Source organism: Tympanuchus pallidicinctus, unplaced genomic scaffold, assembly GCF_026119805.1.
Source record: "Tympanuchus pallidicinctus isolate F22 unplaced genomic scaffold, pur_lepc_1.0 scaffold11, whole genome shotgun sequence".
Classification (NCBI taxonomy): Eukaryota; Metazoa; Chordata; class Aves; order Galliformes; family Phasianidae; genus Tympanuchus; species Tympanuchus pallidicinctus.
In genome coordinates, this window is record NW_026294627.1 from 12,063,686 (window position 1) to 12,083,672 (window position 19,987).

The window sequence follows — 19,987 nt, forward strand, 5'->3', positions numbered from 1 at the left end:
TGATGCAGACTGATGTTGCTTGTCACACTCTGTCCTTAGATTTTTTATTTATCCTTTCAAATTTTAGGAATCTTTACTTGTTTGGGTCTTCGGTTCCCCCAACCACTGCCTTTGGCATTACTGCTGCCCTTCTCTTTACAGACTTCCCTCTTTCGAGGTACGTGCTTCTTAGATGTGATATTGAATTGATTCTTTTAATTAGGAACTTTTGTTGTCTCTAGAGCAGATAATGCTGTCTGTAAAACTGCCAATCCAGATGTGCCTTGTCAACCCAGTTATTTCAGTATCGTTATCACTGAGCTATTTCACTTCCACTTTTCCTTCTTTCTTCACTATCTTTGGTTCTCCTCTGAGTATCACGAGAACAGAAGCGTTCCTGTCTACCACACAGTTTCTCTTGTTTACCACACCACCTTTCTTTCTTCATAAAACCCTGCTGAGGGACAAGTTCAGTCTGTGAGATGAATTAAACAGCAGACTGAGACTTGTTAAATGCTCAAGAATATTTAATAAATGCAACGTATTGCTTCTCTTCATATCTCAGTACTCTGAGATGCCTCCAGATGCACAGAGGCAAAATTTCCCTTTTTACCATGTTATTTTACGTTGCTTTTTAAAACACTGCAGCACCTTGCAAAGTCAAAACAATGTGCATGGATAATGTCTTAGATAGTCCGTTTATGTAAAGTTAAAAAAGAACGTTAAAGATTTTGGGCAAGTTTTATCTAATCAGAAAGGAATTAATTACGATCTACTGAAAGATGTACCTCTGGCTGTTAATTTTATGAGGATGATATGCCTTGAGCAAAAGCATAGAAATAGGCTTTTGCAAGAACTTAAGAAAATATATTTTCTCATATAAGTTGTTATGAGTTTTGCATGTGGACTGTACTTATATATATATATATTTATGTCTAACATGGACAGCAAAACAAAACCTAAATCAGAGAAAGAAAAACAGAACAACTGATAAAGCTTCCCTGTGTGTGAGCTCTGGCTTCTTCACTGTGAGATCTAGCTCATGTTCAACAATTTCATTAACCAAGACATTCCTCCTCCCCACCCTCTTCCTTTCTTTTCTACCTACGGAAATTTACTGGGATTCCTTCTGTGGATTATCTAAAATTGGGGAAGGTGCTCATGCACCATTATCATGCCTGTTGTCACATGTGATATATTAGCTTTTCAGGCAGAATATTTTGTCTTAGAGACAGACGTGAAATGTCTGTACTATGAAAGAAACGACAAGCTAAAACAAAATCACAGCAGTGTTCATGCAGCTTTTGGGTTGGATTCAGCCCTGGGGCCAGTGATAAAGAATCAGTCATCTTTTATGGTCTTTATGAATCTGGTTGCTGAATCTTCTTGCTATCACATTAACTCTTACAAGGAAGTCTGCTTATTACTTATTTAAAAATCTGCATCCTAATGTTGCATTATTTATGCAAAAAATATTCTGAAATAGAGGGAGCCACTCACTTAATACAGAATGATCATGACTAGGAGTACCAGGATCAGCTTTTACTCTGTACATTTTAATTTTCTGTTTGTGCTTTGAATTTTTGGTGTATTCTTGTGAGCTTAACAGCCAAGTACCAAATAATTTAAATGTAGTATTTGAACGGTCAGCATTTTTTGCATGTGAAAGTAATTAAATTTTATTAGACTGTCTGTGCTGCTTTAACCCACTTTGTGACCAATGTTCTTTTTTTGACCACAAGTAGTGAACTATATCCTGAATGTTTGGCACAAAGTTGTTTTTTTCCAATATTCCACAGTAGATCAAAACCTAAAGCTCACCATATTCCATTATTTTTTTAAAGACTTTTTCATGCAAAAAAACATCACTTTAAACAGGTCAAAATTATTTGGGACCTAGCACATTGATGCACGTTTTGACATGTAAACATATGGTGGGAAAGCTTCTGTTTTTACATCCATACGTACATCATTTTTGGTTTACAATTCACAAATAAGCAAAGGTTGTCATTGATGCCATATGATATCTCCTAGTCACAAATGATACCAAAAAGAAAAGAAAGGCAAAAGCACTTACGTTTGTATAGAACTGTAAAAAGATGTATATGTAAACCTTTTTTACCTTGTATCTTTGTAAATATCTATGTTCCAAGCTTTCTTGGAGCTCTTGTTTACAACAATGATTTCAGTCACGGTTCCAAAACATGGATTTAATTTAAGACTAATGAAAGGATTAGCAAAATAATAACAATTTACTGTGATAAATGTACAATATGTGCCTCTTCCAATAAACTTAAAATTATTGTTTTAATTAGCAAATGGAATTCAGCATCTTCTAGATGTCTCATTAAAATGAAATTAGATGCAGGACAGGGAATTTTAATTCAAAACATTCACTTTCATTGTTGGAGCACATTCCTGAATTAGTTTCTAGATTATTTTAGTAAATGTCCCTGCTAATGTACTTGTAAAATGTAGGGTCCAGCCTTGTTAACATTTCCCTCTCAGAAAGAGGATGTAGGGAGAATTTCATTTCAAAAGGAAAAATAGGATTGTACACAGTGACCTCAAGGATTATTTCCACATGTAATTTAATTTCAATTTCTACATCTCAAAATAATTGACACTGTATTCTTAGTGATTACTGAATATCGACTTGCTAAGCTACACAGAAGATCCCTCAGCTGAGGCAACTGCTCTGAAAGCAAAGGTAGAATAAAATTTTACATCTGTAAAGATTTGGAAAATTCACATCTACTTTGAAGTATGCTGGAGCCTCTCTCCTGACAATGCCAACCTCCTCCTCAGCAGCTGTATGAGTAACCAAAGATAACTTACTTTCTTCTGTACCACATAAAGTGTTTGCTGTGTAACACTATGTCCATAGAGTGAGAAATGATATAAAGTGCGAGAAAAAAGATGGGTATGTCTCAATGGTTTGTGTATCATAAATTAATGTTTCTATGGTAACTCTCTGAAGAAGAGTAAAATTTATTTGTTTGAGAAATAAACACTTAAACTGATAATGGCAGGAAGGAATTTCAAACAAATTTGCAGTTAAGTGTGGCTCATGCCTAATAGCCATCCTGGGTTTGCTCCAGACCATTTTTGCTCTCAATCTGCAAAGCTTGAAGGAAAAGACAGTTTTTAAAGATGTTCAAGGGAGACATTTCTCCGTGTGGATACTCAGGTTATGCCAACAAACTACAAAGATACAGCAGGAGGCCTTGGATGTAAAATATCCCTAGACATGAGCCACCAGCTGTGCATACTTACCTACTTCTGCACCATCACAGACCATCACAGAATATGACTGTCTTCTTGCCATAGCAGGACACTTGACTCATTAAACTTGGGATAAGTGGTTGGACACAAGAAGCTCACTAATAAGCTCCTCGAGTTGCTATGCTGTAGCTTCCACCCCCAAGGAGTCAAATGGCTTCATTGGGAAGGAGTGGATTAGGCATTAGGAAAAGCTTCTTCATCAGAGGGCGGTGGGCACGGAACAGGCTTCCCAGGGCAGCGGTCATGGCACTGAGTTGCCAGAGGTCAAGAACTGTTTGGATAACTCTCTCAGAGTTATTCAGGGTTTGAATTTTGAGTGGTTCTGTGTGAAGATTTGGACTCAATGACACTTGTGAGTCTCTCTAACCCAGAATATTCTGTGATTCAAAGAACACCAGCAGCATGTTGGATCTCCCCCCTTCCCTCCAAAACCATCCTCCCCACTCCTCCTCCAGAATTCTCATTCCTTCAGAGCCAGAGAGGAGAGGGCAGAGGCAGAGATGGGTAGAGGACATGGAGAGAGGTGGTGTAAGAGGAAAACACAAGGGAACCAGCCTTAGCAAGCAAAAACTGCTGAATGCTGTTTTTAGATGCTCAATTGTTTTTTTTGTTTGTTTTTTCACAGTTGAGCTCCCTTGCCCACTGCCCCTTATCTTATATTTGGGCATCTAATCACTCCCATATATCCATACGGCTTTGGAGTTTCTCCTGTTAAAGATCATGCTTGCATTTCTTCAGTCCAATTTTCCAGAGCTATTTTGAATTCTAATCCCAGCACCCTGAGTGACTGATCCTCTTCATCTCACAAGGGATGCTTCTGTTGCATGCCTTGTTTTACAAGGGCAAATGTGATCTTCATGGATATGAGTGTAATTTATGCCTCCTATAAAAAATAATCCCTTTTTGTTTCTCTAAATGGTACTGAAATGTGAAGTTAATGCAGAAACACAAGTAAGTGAAGATAATGAAGGATGTATTTGCTAAGCTTGGTGGAACATCATTTGTGCTTCATGCAGAGTGCTGAACTAAGTAAAAACTTGATCTGCATCAAATGAAGTGAACTTAACTGACTTTCTTGAAGATGCATAAATGAGAACGCCAGGAAGCAATGCTGCAGTGTTGTCTGGCTGCATGGATAGTAGTGGGACATCTGAATCCAACCATTCTGGCACCAAGAAGATGCAGCTGATCAGTAAACTCAAGTGAACACTCCAAATTGCTTGGTTCTTTTTTTTTTTTTTAATTTTCAGTTGGATTCAGGTACACAGATAAAACAACTGCCATGTAGATCTAAACTCCACACATAACAAACAAATAAAACAAAACAAAAAAAAGGAGGTAAAGATTTGGACATATCTTGTGCACACTTTTCCAAGAAAGCTCCCAGAAATAGCTTTGTCAAGGAGAAGTTACAAGGGATAGAAAAAAAGCAGCATAAAGATCTTTCATTTTGTCTGATACGAAATGCCATATGTTTTTGCATGCTTCGTTAATGCTTCCTTCTTTGCCGCCTACAAATGCACAATGAGTTCAACCTTCAGGGGTCAGCAGTGCTCAGCATATCTATGTGAACCGAGCTTGGAGAGTCTGCGGGGACTGTCGGATAAGGGAGGAATGGGCTGAATATTAATTCTGCAGGTTTAGGTTGGACAATTTAGAATCTGAAAGCCAGCTAGGTAAATATCATCCCCCATCTTGCTGAGGCATACAAACGTTGCTAACCACCCAGACAGCTCTGTTTTGAGAAGAAAAAAAAACTTCATTCAGAGGGTGCACTTGTATCGTATTCTTGTGTATCGATTTGCTAGAGTATAAAATTCTCTATTTTGAAATTAGAGTAGCTTTTTTGGGCTTTCCAGTGCACAGCATCCTGTGTTTTGAGCGATAACATTCATTGTTGGAAAGCTTAATGCTATCAGACTAGCTATACGTGGTATGGAATCAAGGTTGCTAAAAGCATCAGTTTTGACTGCTGTACTGAAATACAAGCAGGGTAAAGTCTGCTTCACTGTCTCTTTTTTATGCCCAGTGGTCTTTCATACCAGGGTTCTGCCTAAATTTTAGTCTGTGAAGATTACCTTCAAATTAGAGTAGCTCAGGATTTAGATCTACAAATCTGGCTGCAAATGCCCTACTCCACTAGAAGCCTACCGATTTGGATGCAAGGGAGCACAATCTTTGCAGCTTTACAATGCCTTAACAATGCGCTGTTTATGGACGCTGTTCAGCATACATAGGCATACATGCATGCAAAGCTGAGAGGTTGAAGTGAAATGACTCAAACAGTGGATTTCTTCTGTTACAGCATGAACATTACTGCTACTTTAAGCTTTCTTATTCGTGTTAAAAACAGTGGACTGAATAAAGAAGAGTAAGAATTGGAAAGGATATGAAAATATAATGATGACAGTATAATAAATTACTGCTTACCATTTCCTGAGTGTTTGCAAAATCTGCCTCTTTTGAGCTACACTGTACCAAAAGCATTATAATATTAATCAGGACAATACAAGGAATACACGTTTCTATAAAAAATGACATAAGGTAATACACATTCCTGCTCTCTAAAGGCAAAAACTAAATAAACATGACTTTTTTCAACTGACTGAAACTGTACAAGATACACTGGTAATGCATGTTTATACATGGTTAAAAATACAGCCTGAGCCTTAGCAGCCTGTGTCTTGCATCTACAGTTTTATCAAATGTAAAATAAACTGCTCTGTATCTAACTCCACATCACAGCAATAACCCCTGAAGTTATTTTTATTTGGCCTCAAATGAACATAAAAAAAGAATTTTTAGAGCAGCCATTTCTTTCTGCAGCATCCATCAAGGCACTGGCAGTGCAGCCTCAGTGCAGAAAGTGTTAGTGCTTCTGAAACGTATTATTAGTGTAAACCTTGGCCTGGACTTGACTTTATTTTATATTTTATGACAGAATGTCAAAACTACTTTGAGATGCATTAATGTAGTCACTGGAATGAAAATACTTCCAGTCAATCAGTGTTTGATCTAATGCAGTTAGCTACACCACTCAGTCTTCAAGCTCTGACACTCTTACACTACAATCTGCCTTTCATCTATTACACGGAGAGGTGACTTACCACGAGGGAGTAACAAATCTTGAATCCTGGTTTAGCCACAAAATAGTCATCGGATTTGAAGGTTATCTTTATCTGATTTGTTCTTGATGTTATTCTTGGAGGTACTTCCTTGTGCCCACACCACCGTCCTCGTATAACTGTGCTGGTCTCTGATAAATCTTCCACTTCCACAAAGTCATACCTGGGAACCAATGCAAAGAATTAATTTTTCCTGACTCTGGTTCAGTTGGTGGCTGCAAACAGACAGGGGCAAAGCTGAAGATGAACTGACAACTGGCCCCTGTTCTCTGCTACAAAACACCAGGCTAAATGTTACACATGGTAGACACGCTCACTTAGCTCATAATATACTAAGCTGCAAGCAACTGCTTGAGTGCCCAGATGGCTACTTCTGGTACTTCTGGAGCATGACAGGCAGTATTTTCAGCCATGTTCTATTAGCAATGTGAGGCACTTAGATGTGCTTGGTACACAGTAAACACACCGACTGCACTTCATGTGGTGGATAAATAATTTAGAGATCTGATAAGATATTATTTGAAGCAGGCTGCCCAAGCAAAGCAGCTGCAAGCACTTGTGCACTTGCTGGTGGTCCTGAACTCCCTGCAGCAGCATCCGCTAGCTCGTCTGCTGTGCTGGGGCAGAGTCAGGAGATGCCAGGTGAACAGGGAACAGGACATGCTGATGAAAGGTTAGGATCTTCTTTGTAGGTGGTAAGATGCTCCCTGTTGTATCATTTGGAATGACATATCAGGCTTTACGGCAGAAAATGGGGACTACTCTGCTGTTTTCCTGAGTGTTGTCACCAGAAGAAGCATCATCTCTTGCCTGCACAAGGTCACACCTTGGCCAGGTGCATCCCTGGTTGTTCTGAGCCTAAACTTGGCTTTGACAGGAGCAGGAAGCACCAAACCCCAGGGATGGGAGGGCACAGCAGCGGCATATGATATCACAGCCTGCTTGTTTGTGGGCTTGGGTCATCTACTGAGTTCATTTATTGAACTGGAGGTAAAAAACACAAGTCAGAGAATAGAGTCCTGATTTAATTACATCTATGAAAAAAGCAGTCCTTGGATATCTGTGGAACTAGAAGTAAGGCTCCACACATTGCAGCCAGCAGGGGAGAGGTGATGACAAGGTGGGCAGGCTGAGTACAGGCAAGGAGATACGGGGAGAGCTGCCATCCCCACAGCAATGCTAAGCATTAGAACATTGGAGGTCTCCACTCAGGAAAGGCTTTTATTGCCAGACCACGTGCTCCTTCCAAAGAGGGAGTTTAAGACTGTTAAATAACTCTTACATGAAGCATGCTGATGAAGAGCTCCCCATGCCTTGGGCCTGAGGACCAGGCGCTCCTCTGTCCCAGATCACAGGAGATGAACAGCTCTGTCATAGGAGCCTTGCTTTCCTTTTTCTGCTGAGAACCCATGTGAAAAAATCCAAGTACACTGCAATTTGAGAATATCAGCCCTGCTGCTTTTACATCCACAACCCCCAAATTACATAGAACAGAAAATAACAGATTTGCTGTAACTGAACAACTACATCTGCCCAAACCCTGCTGAAACAAATGTTTTTTATGACATTAGAAAGTTATGTTCCAGACAGAAGTAAAGTGGTCTCTGGTTCTCTCCACTGTTGAGCAGGGCCCGCTCTCCAGTGGGCATGGACATGGCAGGCCAGCACAGCTCCTTCACCACACATGTAAATTGTTCCCAGAGGTCTTCACAAAACATGCAGATGTGACTCTGAAGGACACGAGTTAATGGACAACATTGGTGGTAGGTGGATGGTCAGACGAGATGATCTTAGAGGTCTTTTCCAACCTTAATGATTCTGTGATTCCGTGAACTGCTAGAAAAACGTGGGGCAAATCCATGCAGTTCTGAGAAAGCACTTCTGCTTTCAACAGCAGAAGCTTTGCTGCAAAAAACATGGAAGTAGGTGCAATCTCAATTGTTTCTATGCTTCTATCCAGAGCTTCAGAAGCTAGTGAACTTAATTGCTTTTCAGGATCATCTCTTATCAAGTGCCTGCAGAAATCTAAAAGCACTTCCAGAAAAATCTGCAAAGCCTTCAATATTTCCCCTCCTGCTGCAACAGCTCTGCAAAAATGTACCTTTTCACTCCGCAGCCTGAATGAATTTCAATCAGCTCAGCCTAATAGTATGCAAATTACAATAATTAGCATTAATGAAAAATGAAAAGAAAACACTAGGAACAAAGTCAAAAGCAAATACAAAAGGAAGCAAAGCCCCTGAATTACCCGTCCAATATGCACAGCATTAAGCAAATGCTTGTGTCTCAGTATTCGATTAAAAACATGCCATGCTGTCTCTCTACAGCAGCACAGGAGAGATTGTCAGGTACTAAAGCAGAAGAAAGCACTTGGTTTTCAAGCATTAACAAAAAAATTTAACTATGCACACAGTAAAAACAGGCGTGGAGCCATCAGAAGCTGTCTCCCTGGGAAATTCCTTGCTTTGGAAGCAAATAAAAGTTTTTCAGTAACTCCAGGGAAAGCTCTATTTCTGAAAAGAACGTGGTATTTCTCCAGCTTCTATAGACATATGGATTATAGGAGATCTTTGCTTGTCTCTGCATCTTAAACTAGCTGCTCTGGGAAGCTGGACTGTCTTCCAAAAAGGTCAAAATCCAGAACACCGATAATGGCTTTACTTCCCCTCATTGTGCCACCACCTTTAATGGCTCTTGAAAGAAAATACTTCATCTTTCTTCATAGTAAATTAGCCCTCTGTTTCAAAGATGCAATGATTTAAGGTCAGCCACAGTTTATTCACTATGTAAATATTAACAGGCCACTTCTGTATGCATCAGACTCTCAATCTGGGAAAGCATTTGTGGTACTAGGAGGTAACTCATTACTTTGCTGCTGATCTCAGACCAGCAATACCAGAGCAGAGCAGAAGCTGCCAAGACAATAAACGTGCAAGGGGAAGAGAGCCAGTTTCAGTCTGCATTCCTTTATTGCTAAATGGAAAGCAAACCTGCAGAAATGATTTTCTCTACTGGTAATGCACAAAATTAACAAAGCAAAAACACACACACAAAAAAAAAAAAAACCCAGTAAAACCCTACAGAGGTACCAAGCCCTATACATGCAAATTAATTGCCAAAGAAGATAAGACAAGAAGGGGCTGGCTGCAGAGAAATCCTAGCAACTGAGTTCTCCACATAGATAAGGTGAAAATGATGGCATGATCAGGCAGAGAGCTAGAAGCTGAGACTTGAGCTTTTGATGTAAGCAGCATCACAGCAATCTGGTTTTTGGAGTGCATGGCAATCTTAAGCCTTCTGACAGATCAGATAGTTGAATAAAGGAAATAGAAACTAAAAAATTAAAACAGTATGTTATTTATAGTGTTTTAGTGAATACTGGCAAGATTCAGCTCTGAGCTCTGCTATCACAGAGCAGTTTATCCACCTGGGTTAATTAGTCAGATCAAGTGAGCTTATGGCCACTTTGGCTTAGAAGAGAAAATAGAAAGAACTGATATAGTAGAGTATCATCTATTAGATATACTTGTATGCAGAATATACTGATGTTTGCAGACCTATATTTTAAAGTTTTAAAATAAAATATGCCAGTGAAGAATAACATTAAATATTAACAACATTGTGAAGAAAATTGCCACATTTTTCAGTGCATTTTAATCTGCCCCTCACACCATAATACCTACAAATAAACCTACTGAAAAAGATGTTTCTGTCTGGATGAAACATGACAGAGGTGACAAAGGACAAACACCCATTAATATAGTACCTGAGCTGTATGGCAGCTGGATTTGAGCATGTAAGTGTCTTGTGTATAGAATGTTACAGAAGAACCAAAACCTTGCACAAACTGCTTCAACTCTAGGATAGCTCAGTTTATGATAAACTCAAACACAGGTTGGAAGAGGCTCCTGGAAGCATGACCCTTGAAACAGGGTCATCACAGATCAAGTCAGGGTTGTGCAGGTTTTCGTTTGCAATCTCAAGGCAATGGTCATGCCATTAACTTAGGTCATCCAAAGGAGCCCTTTGCCAACTTCCACATCAGAGGGCTTGCCACTCACCTGCAGATCTCATTTTCAGGCTCCTCCAGTCCAAACTGATGATCAAAAGCCAGCTGGATCCTGGTGCTCTCCGGGGAGTGCAGCCGCCACGTCAGCAGGAGGTTCCTGGGGTAACTGCTCGGGAAGCGAGGACTGTGGATGCAGCCATTCCCTGCCACACTGATGGTCTCTTCTTTTCGGTACAAGTCTGTGAGGTGATTGCTCTCTGTTAGTAGTCACAACTTGTAGAAATTAGTGTGTTGTTCCAGTTACAGGAAGGCAAAAAACACAACAGTTTATAAAACAGCACAAATTATTTGCATTTAATTTCTAAGACTTCTTAAGACTTTTTAAAGTCAAATCTAAGAGCATTCATTATTAAATGGAATTACATTGTGTAGTCCCTTAATTCAACCCCCATTAAACAATAAGAACAGTTCTCAATTCTATACATTCTTTATTTTGTAAGTATATAATAACTTTTACAACAATACTGATTTCATAACTCAGGTCCCACCATTTGGATTTTAAAACAGAATTCAAAACTTTAATAGATATTGCAAACATGAGAACAATCAAGTGAGGCAGAATCAGTTAAAAAGGTAAACGTCACTGTTTCCCAAATCCGGTGCTGTGGGGGAGAGATGTTCTCTGAGTAAACCAACAAAAACAACAAAAGAGGGATTCTAATTTGTTTACCAGACTTAAGTATTTCCTCCCAGAAGTATCAACACAAACAGCAACTCCATGCTTACACCAACAAAACTAAAATCAGAATCTCTCCCACCAACCGTATTCTTGAGTAACTTCTAGTCTAATAGCCAAGCCATTACTTAATTACAATTCCAAAACTTTTGCCTGAGCAAGTACTCAATTGTTCCTAAAGTTCACATAAAGCCTCAGCTGCTGTAAATCCCTTGCTCCAAGGATAGCAGGAACTGCGCCAAGTTCCACCTCCAGGTCACAGTGTCTCTCAACTGCACCATGCGCTTGCACCACCCAGCCGTGATCAGCAGTAGGACTGGGCTCTCAGCACTGGCAATTGACAAACAGTTGGACTTGTGTGCATTGTCAATTTCAGTGTGGTGAAATTTCAAAGGTCAGATCGTTTCTAGGCAACGCACAATTTCCAGTCAAGATATTTGAAACTGAGCCTCCATGTGTGAAATAGTTATCTACACATCCCTTACCATGAGTGGAGATCTTGAGCTGGGCTCCCTCACAGCACAGACAGTAGGATTTTCACTCTGACAGGTCCTGACTCAGCCAACCACATGGAACAAATTTCAGCTAACTAGTAGAAACATCAACACTGTCTTGTATATGAACACCTAGCCTTGTGTCCCGACCTTAAACTGAACATCCACATTTCTAAACCTCTTTAAAGATAATAAATGTTTCTTAAGTACCTTTGGCAAACAAGAACCCAGAGAAAAGCTGCAAACTTCATGGTAAGTGAAATTACTTTTCAGGTTGCTTTTTGCTGGTTCCTGGCTGTAAATATCTCCCCACACAAAGCTGTAAGCAGAGTGGATGTGTGTCAACAGTTCACTGTACCCTTCCGACAGGATAATAATTCTAGCTTTCAAACAACCCTCAACTTGGAAGTTAAAAGTCTGAGTTTCCTGTAAAAATCTCCACAGATCTGTTTGTGACATCTATTTTTAAAATGCTTTCATTCAAGATTAAATGCTCTCAAATCCTAAGATACCCTTTCCAAGGAAATACGGCCTTGACTTCATAGCTCACGGAGCACAGAACTAGCAAGTCTTGTTCTGTTCTGTTTTGCTCTGTTTTGGCCAAGTAATTTTGCAGTGGAAAAGTGGAAATGCAGTGGAGATAAATACCACCCACAAATAGGTTTTGTTGCATTTTTCGCCAGGAACATCTACACTCAAGTCTGCCTTTTATTTTATTTGTGTATTTTTCTTGGGGAAAACAACAACAACAAAACCTTCTCTGTTTTTAGCTCCCTAAATTTGGGATGAAACAAAATGTCCAGCCAACCCAACTTAGTTTCTTCTGAAATGCTGAGAACATCTGGACTCTGAAAACACGCAGAAAACTCACCCAACAGTATTTAGCACAACTGCATAAAAAATGCTCGTGAAAAGGGATTAAAATGAAAACAGTTTTGATTAAATGATATTCTGCGCTTTTGAACAAAGCAACTATTCCCTAAGTCAGAGCAAAACAGGGCAGAATTCCTTCGATACCTGAACTTTGCTTTTCTTTTGTGGGCAGTATATTCCTGCAATTTTCACTACCAACACCCACCTCACCTTGCAGTTCTGTGCGGTTCACACTTCTGATGGAAAGGTTCTCCTTCCCAGTCAGACCTAATACAAGTTTTTACCCTGGAGCTGTCAGCTGCTGAGATTAGGGTGCAAGGGACTTCACATGAGCACACAAATGTGCTTATATATGCCTCAAACAAAAAATGTGTGCACATTACTCAGCACATCAGTAAAGAAAGTATGCTAACATTGTTCTTGTACCCCGAGCAGACATGTTCTGTTGCGGTTTTTTATTCAACTTAAACTCTGAATTCAATAGATTGGGGTGTTTTGCAGTACTTAGTTAGGAACAGGTGAACTGAGAAATAAAGCTGTACGTGTTAAAAAATCAAAGCACACTGACTTATCTCTATCAGAGTAAATGCAGTAATTACGGATTGACTCAGTACAAGGGAAAGGCTGGAGGGAAGCCTGGGGAGAGGATTCTCAACAAAAGCATCACAGTATGAAGATATGGATTTTCCATACTGAAAGAAACTTTGGCAGGCAACAAAGGACGTGATTACTGTTTCTACAATTCCTCACACGACATTGGAGCAGACTCTTCAAGAGCTTTTAAATAGTTTGATTCTTTCTTATTTCTGTCCTCATATGCTAAATTACAATCTGAAGTGGTGCAGCCAGGGCTGGAAGTACTATTTTCTAATATGATTTTCAGTGCAATTTTGCAGGGTTAAATGGTTTAGATTACACACAGGAACACAGACATCCCAAACTCAGTTTCTGAAGGTTGGCCACTCAAAAATCAAGTATCTGGGAAACAGCTTGAGGAGGTGTAAGCAACTCGTGTATTTCTTGTAGCAGCTAAGGCATATGACTAAAATAACAAGACCATTCCAAGCAGGCAAGTATTGTCATCATCGGGTACACTTGGGGGAACTAACGGAAAGCAGATACTGGCCATGGGCAAAGTCAGAAAAAAAAAAAAAGACAACAAAAAACCAACACTTGGTAAATATGAAGGCAAAGGAAAAGGCAGTCCCTCTTCCAGAGCACTGAACGGTCCCATGCTGTGATGCAACACAATGCAGTATTATACAGTGTCCTGAATGCCACGTAGTAACTGTATTCCATAATGCTTTATGGGACTAAATAAAAGATGACAGCGGGTGATACACTGCCTGTCACATTTACTAAAAAGCATATAAAATCATTTCACAATGAATAAAAGAAAGCGTTAAGTCATAAGCCAAAGAAACAGAGGCCATTTAAGCAATGCACACCAGGGGCATACTCTAGATGGCAGGAACTAGAAAGACATCTTTACACATGGGAGAAGGAGACTATTTCATAAGATGAGTGGGAAGGAAGCTAGGGAGACAGTGAGGCAATTCCCTGCTGAGGATGAACTGACTGGAAAGCAACTTCATATTTCACTTTTCTGAACTCTGTTTTCTTCCCCCTATTCCTTGTCCAAATTTTAATTTTAAACTTATTGGTGTGTATGATAATCCAGATGTCCAAGTTAAAAGAGCAGCTGTGTTTTCAGAAGTGCTAGCCTCCCTCCCCTTGCATTGAGATCAATGAAATACAGGGTGATGTTCAGCCCAGTACGCAGGAAATTGGGCTTGTCTGAAGACCCTCCCCAGCGTGTGCACCCAGCACATCCTATGGTTTCTCCTCAGCATGGGCATGCTCTCCTAATGTCATGCTGCATGAGTAGCAAGACCTGGAAACCACAGTGTCTGCTGTAGATAACTGCATTTCCTATCAAGTTTTCACAATGTATCAACACATCCCTCTTAAACCTGCTCCCGCTCAGGACATGTCTGCTACAGAAAGAAGTTCGCTTTTATTATCATCCTTCTACAATGAGCTCCTTCAGTTAAAATCTAAACAAACTTGAAATGCAAGTACTGGTTGCTAACAGCTAATCCGCCATCTGTTCTTGGATATTCACTGAGCAAAGAGGGTCTGTAGGTGTCAATTACTTCAGAGAAGAATTCAGAGAACAACCTGGTCTAAGGACCTAACCAGTAACATAGAATATTTAATTCCACTTTTCTTACGTTTCTGGAGTTCTAACTTCCCTTGCTAAGGTGTTTTTCTGTATGTAAGTTTACTTCTGTCTTTCCCTTGTACTCACAGAAGTTGGCCCACATCAATAAACTCTTGACATGTTGGTAGAGGCTGCAAGTATACCACACTGTGACATGTTTTACAACGAGAAGTATACCCTCTTAAATCCCAAGGAACATAACCTGATGAGCTCATCCTCTCTTACAGCTCAGAAGAAAGTTGCTGGAAACCATGTGAAGGTTCATTTCACCACTTGTAAAGCTATTTGTTTTATTTCAGGAAAGAACCTTGGGAGTTTGCATGTGGGAGTTTTCCAGATATAACTTTCCTCCCCCACCACTGCAGTCTTTGAAACAAATACAGCGGTCAATGGTTTGCCACCAGTTTTTAAACACATGAGATAACCTTCGGGGAGAATAATAGCTCTTCAGTTCCTTCAGTTGAAAATTAGCCTGATCTAAATAGCTGAATCCACTGAGTGAGAAGCAAAGAACAGTAAAACATTTTTGAATCCAGGCCACAAATCAGTTCATCCTGGGGACAAGCATGCCAAACAAGCTGTATTTATGGCAGACTGTTCAGATATTCATTAGCTTTTTTTCTTTTTTTTTTACTCCTCAATCTTCCTGCAATAAGGAGAAACTTTACTTGCTATCCATAAGGTTCTGTGTAAATCAGAGAAAAAATGATTTCATGGTCAAAATAGTGTATTTCATAGCTGGTCACAGGTTGCTGTGGAGATATAAAACTGTAAGGTCATTTACCTAGTTAAAAAAATGATATTTAAACAATAAAGGAATCTTAGCTGGTGAACACAACATTAGAAGTCCTCTTGGAATGAGGAAAATAGCATTTCATGGTAGCACTTGTCCTAGATATCTCCGTCTTTTAAGACAGAAGCTTCATGCACCTAGATCATTTCTGCTCCTACAGAGAGCCATCCCTGGGGGAATGCAGAATGGGCCTGCACAGGTGTCTGTAGGGTGGTGGAACAGAAGGCTTGCTGTCAATGAGACTGGAATAGCACAGTACTAGACAGCAAAGACCAGTAAAGAGAATACTAAGTGGGCAATTAGCAATGAAGTCAAGACACGTAACTCACCATGTGTTACGATGCTTCCCACTATAATAAGCACTATTTTATTCTAATTTAATAATACTATTTGTACCATTGAATGGTCACCTTCCTAACAGCATTATGAATGCAGTACCAAAGAAATAATCCCAAAATGAAGAGCAGGTTGGCCTGGTATTCAGAGATGAAGACTTACTCTTGTGTATCCTCTGGCAGGCAACTTGCTCAGTCCAACTGCACTGAGCGCTGAAAAAGCAAACCCTCACTGTTTTTTTTAATGGAGTTATCAACCTCTGTGACATTTGCTTTTTGTGGTGAATTGTATTACTTGTCTTTACTTGACCTCTTGATAGAGATTTGTTCTACACAAAAGAACATGCTGAATGCCATATATTAAAGCAGAAGTGTCTACAGAAAAATAACATATGCTAGGCCAATATATAAAAAAATTGTTAACTGCCAGCTCTTTCATGGGTTGTAACGTTGCGATACATCTCCCTGCTGAACTCTTACACCAACAGCAAACTGGCTGCATTTCTCTTTTGGAATTCCATTAGTAAGTAGGAAAAGGGAAAATGTCTTTTTCAAGACTGTGGAGCTGTAAATATGCGAAATAAGACTAACACAAATTACCACATGATCGAGAGAGCAAAAATACGGAAAACCTTGGGAAAGCTTGAGGTAAAAATTAAGGACTCAACTCTCCTGGTGCAGCAGAGGACATAAGGGAAACCCAGTAACTAAAGCAGTTTACAATGAGTGCTGACACTTCCATGACAGGACGGTACATAACGAACTTGTTCTAATGCTGAACAGCAGATGTTCAGTGCCTCAGACAAGATGATGTCAGTTATAGACACAATTGCCTTTAAGCATGAATATCAAGACTGGATTTCAGTTCATATCGGTTTGCTAAGTCAAGAATTAGGGAATGTGGATTTAGGCACTCCAAATCTTGTTGTTTATGCAGTAGTTTCAAGTAAAAATGTCTTTGCAGGAAACTTCTATCAGGTTCAATGAAAACACATCCCTTTTTTATTTTTACTTATTTTTATGACCAAGGACTACTTTCTTCAGAATTCTGGTGTGACTCAAGTATTAACAGAGGATTTTTCTTACGATACTGTTTTAGAAACTAATTCAGACTCAACAAGATGTCAAAGTAACTTAAAGAAAAATACAGATAAAAGGAAAGAGAAAATCTGGTCAAAGAGGGAGAAGTTTCTCATGTTAAATATATTGTAGCAAATAGACAAGTCATTACTGAGTGGAAGGTCGTATGTTAAAACATTACGCAGTAAAGAAGCGGCAGGTTCAAAAGACAAATCGAGGCAATCTTCTCTTGCAATGCGAGTTTCTTTACCCTCTATGTAATCACTGAAACACAAGATCCAAAATCTCTGGAAGGGAGTGAAATGTTTCTTCTTAAAGAGGGAAGTCTGACAACAGGGTTCGGGCAGACATCATTTCTGCATCCTGATTTTGTCACGGTCCTGCTTTTAGTTTCTTAGGGTTGGTATATCAACTAATCACATTTAAATCCTCACAAGCTCAGTGCCCTTTGTCTGACCTGGTACCTGAAATAAGACCTGGAGCACTATGTCCAGTGACAGACAATGCTCATCCAGGGAGAACAGGATCAGCCAGTCTACAGAGGAATAATTACCACTAGTTATCCCTCCGGACACTGGAACAAGTTGCTCAGAGAGGCTGTGGATGTTCCCTCCCTGGAAGCATTCAAGGACAGTCTGGATAGGGCTTTGAGCAACCTGGTATAGAGGGAGGTGTCCCTGCCTATGGAAGGGGGCTGCAACTAGATGATCTTAAAGATTCCTTCCAACCAAACCATTCTATGATTCTAACTTGTTTGTTTGTTGTGAAGCTGTCCATTGGTAAATGCTAAGGATAGAGTTATGTTTTACCTCTGTATTTTGCTTTGGGACTTCAAGAACATAGCTGTGCTCTGATAGTCCTGGAGGCCCTCATTCCACTAAAATACGATTGTGTGTATTCCTTTCTTTTTATTTATTTTATTTTATTTTATTTTATTTTATTTTATTTTATTTTATTTTATTTTATTTTTTTTCTTCCTTCTTTTAATAGTAGGTTAACAGGGAAATGGGAGCCTCTGTTGCATTTCTTCTATTTACTTGAAAAAATTGAGCACACATCTGTCTCCTCCCAAGGGATGGATGGGTTTTGGAGGATGCTTCCAAGATAAGATGTCCATTTTCCAAGAAATGGTTAGAAGTAAAATGCACAAACAGTTCTTGGAGCAGGGACCACAACCCAAGCCTCAGCCACAAAGAAAGAGCCAGCAACTTTTCCAATTTCTATCTCCAAGGCACCCTGTCCTGCATTTCTGGCAGTTTATCCCAGCGTACGCCAGCACTCCCTTTCAGCTCACATGCCTGAGTTTTCTTAGGATGGAAAGCATAACACTGGGGCATTTGGGTCTTTTTCCAGCATGGAGATAGGTCACAGTAGGACCCTGGCAAAGACTTTCTGTCATTAAGATAAACTCCAAGTGCTGAGAAGCATTTCCCCAGTATGGAAAGCAATTTAAGTCTTATGTTCTGAGTACTTTCAGTGCAGAGCGCTTACTTTCCTGAAAGTGCTTTAGTTTGTCTCTGACAGTTTAGCATCAGAATGCTGCAGAGCTGTAATGTGAACAGAAACTGTAATTTAACAAGGTTTCCAGACACATTCATGAAATTCTTGGCTGTGTTCTTTCACTGCGATAGCCTTGCACCAACAGATCGTCTAGAGGTTTCCTTAATCCTGTACCAAAAATTGCAATGTATAAAGGAAATACCTGGTTGAAGAAATCACTCACTGTTGGTGATTAGGGACTGATGGCTGCGAAGGTGATGCTGGTGAGCATCAGCACAGCCCACAAGCTCAGGTGCTGCCATGCCACATGCAGCAACAAACTCTTAATGTTGGCGCAGCCACATTCAAATCCCTATAAGCTGCAACCAAAATCAGAAATGGAGCTGGCTCTTAAGACTTCCATTTACATATCCCAGATTCCCAACTACTTTCTGGAAATGCATCTGTTTGGCTGGTTACCAAGAACAAGTGATTCAAAACATTCTTTCTAGACTGTGTGGAGGAAATTGACCAAAAAAGAATTGCTGAAAAGCTGTGGAGTTAAGCCACCATTCCGGCTCAACTCTAGGGGTACAGGGCTTCGTGGACGTTAAGCTGGCTAGTCTCAACTCTGAACTGGGGTGAGGATGGCAAGTCATGAGAATCATATCATTTTTATCTCCTGCTGTGGAATTTAGTAAAGGGACCTTGCAGGGGACTTGGACTAGATGAACTTTAAAGGTCCTTTGGAACTCACTTATCCACTGTTGCGCTTCACAGCACACCTACAGCTTGTCCTGGTCCAGCCTGACTTGAATGTCTTGCGGGTCAGGGATCCATCACCTCTCTGGACAATCTGCTTCAGTGCCTCACCACTCTTACTGCAACAGACTACTTCTTTATATTCACTCTTACTGCAAAAGACTACTTCCCTATATCCAATCCAAATCTCCTTTAGTTTGAAATAATTTCCCTTTATCCTATCACAGCAGACTCTGCTAAAGAGTCTGTCCCAGTCTTTCTTACAGCTCCCCTTCTAGATACCGAAAGGAACACTGCAGTTCTCTGTTTGACTGTAGATGTCTTGTTGGGTTTGCTCTTTGCCTGTATGTGAACCTAACGATTTCACTGCTGATTTTGTGGAGATTCTGATTAACACTTCTTATGCCACAGAAACAACATGAGAGAGAACTCCTCCTCTGAAAGTTTTACTGTTTACAGGATAAAGGATGAAATAACTAGAAAGTCTAAAGATGCACAATTAATATTCAGCAAACCAGTGATGGGACAAATAATTGCATGTCTTTCTGGATCCAGTCCAGTCCACGCTGGGCAATGTCTTTAGAAAACCAAGTTCTGTTCTTTAGTTAGAAGTTATAGAAAATACTAGAAAAATACACATATAAACTTATTTTTCTTATAAAAATCAGTAGATTATTTTCAATTTTCTTGCAAATTAGGGAACAATAATTACATTTTCAGCTGAAAAACAAGTGATCAGAGCAGAACTTGGACCTTTTATTGCATCTGCTCCTAAATTTACTGTAATGAGTTTATCTATTCTTAGGCTTGCTG

General features: G+C 39.8%; 1 protein-coding gene across 3 annotated transcripts in view; it reads right to left on the minus strand.

Annotated features, from left to right (window-relative positions):
- Positions 1-19,987, minus strand: part of PDGFD (platelet derived growth factor D) — a 137,624-nt gene that overhangs the window by 48,921 nt on the left and 68,716 nt on the right. Inside the window, exons 2-4 of one of the 3 annotated variants that reach the window (XM_052670941.1) lie at positions 10,451-10,655; positions 6,372-6,552; positions 5,695-5,736 (exon numbers count right to left, since the gene is read on the minus strand). In XM_052670941.1, the coding sequence (XP_052526901.1) occupies positions 5,695-5,736; positions 6,372-6,552; positions 10,451-10,655 (428 nt within the window). The remainder of the gene's footprint in view (positions 1-5,694; positions 5,737-6,371; positions 6,553-10,450; positions 10,656-19,987) is intronic. The other 2 variants (XM_052670943.1, XM_052670942.1) reach the window with 2 other exon arrangements.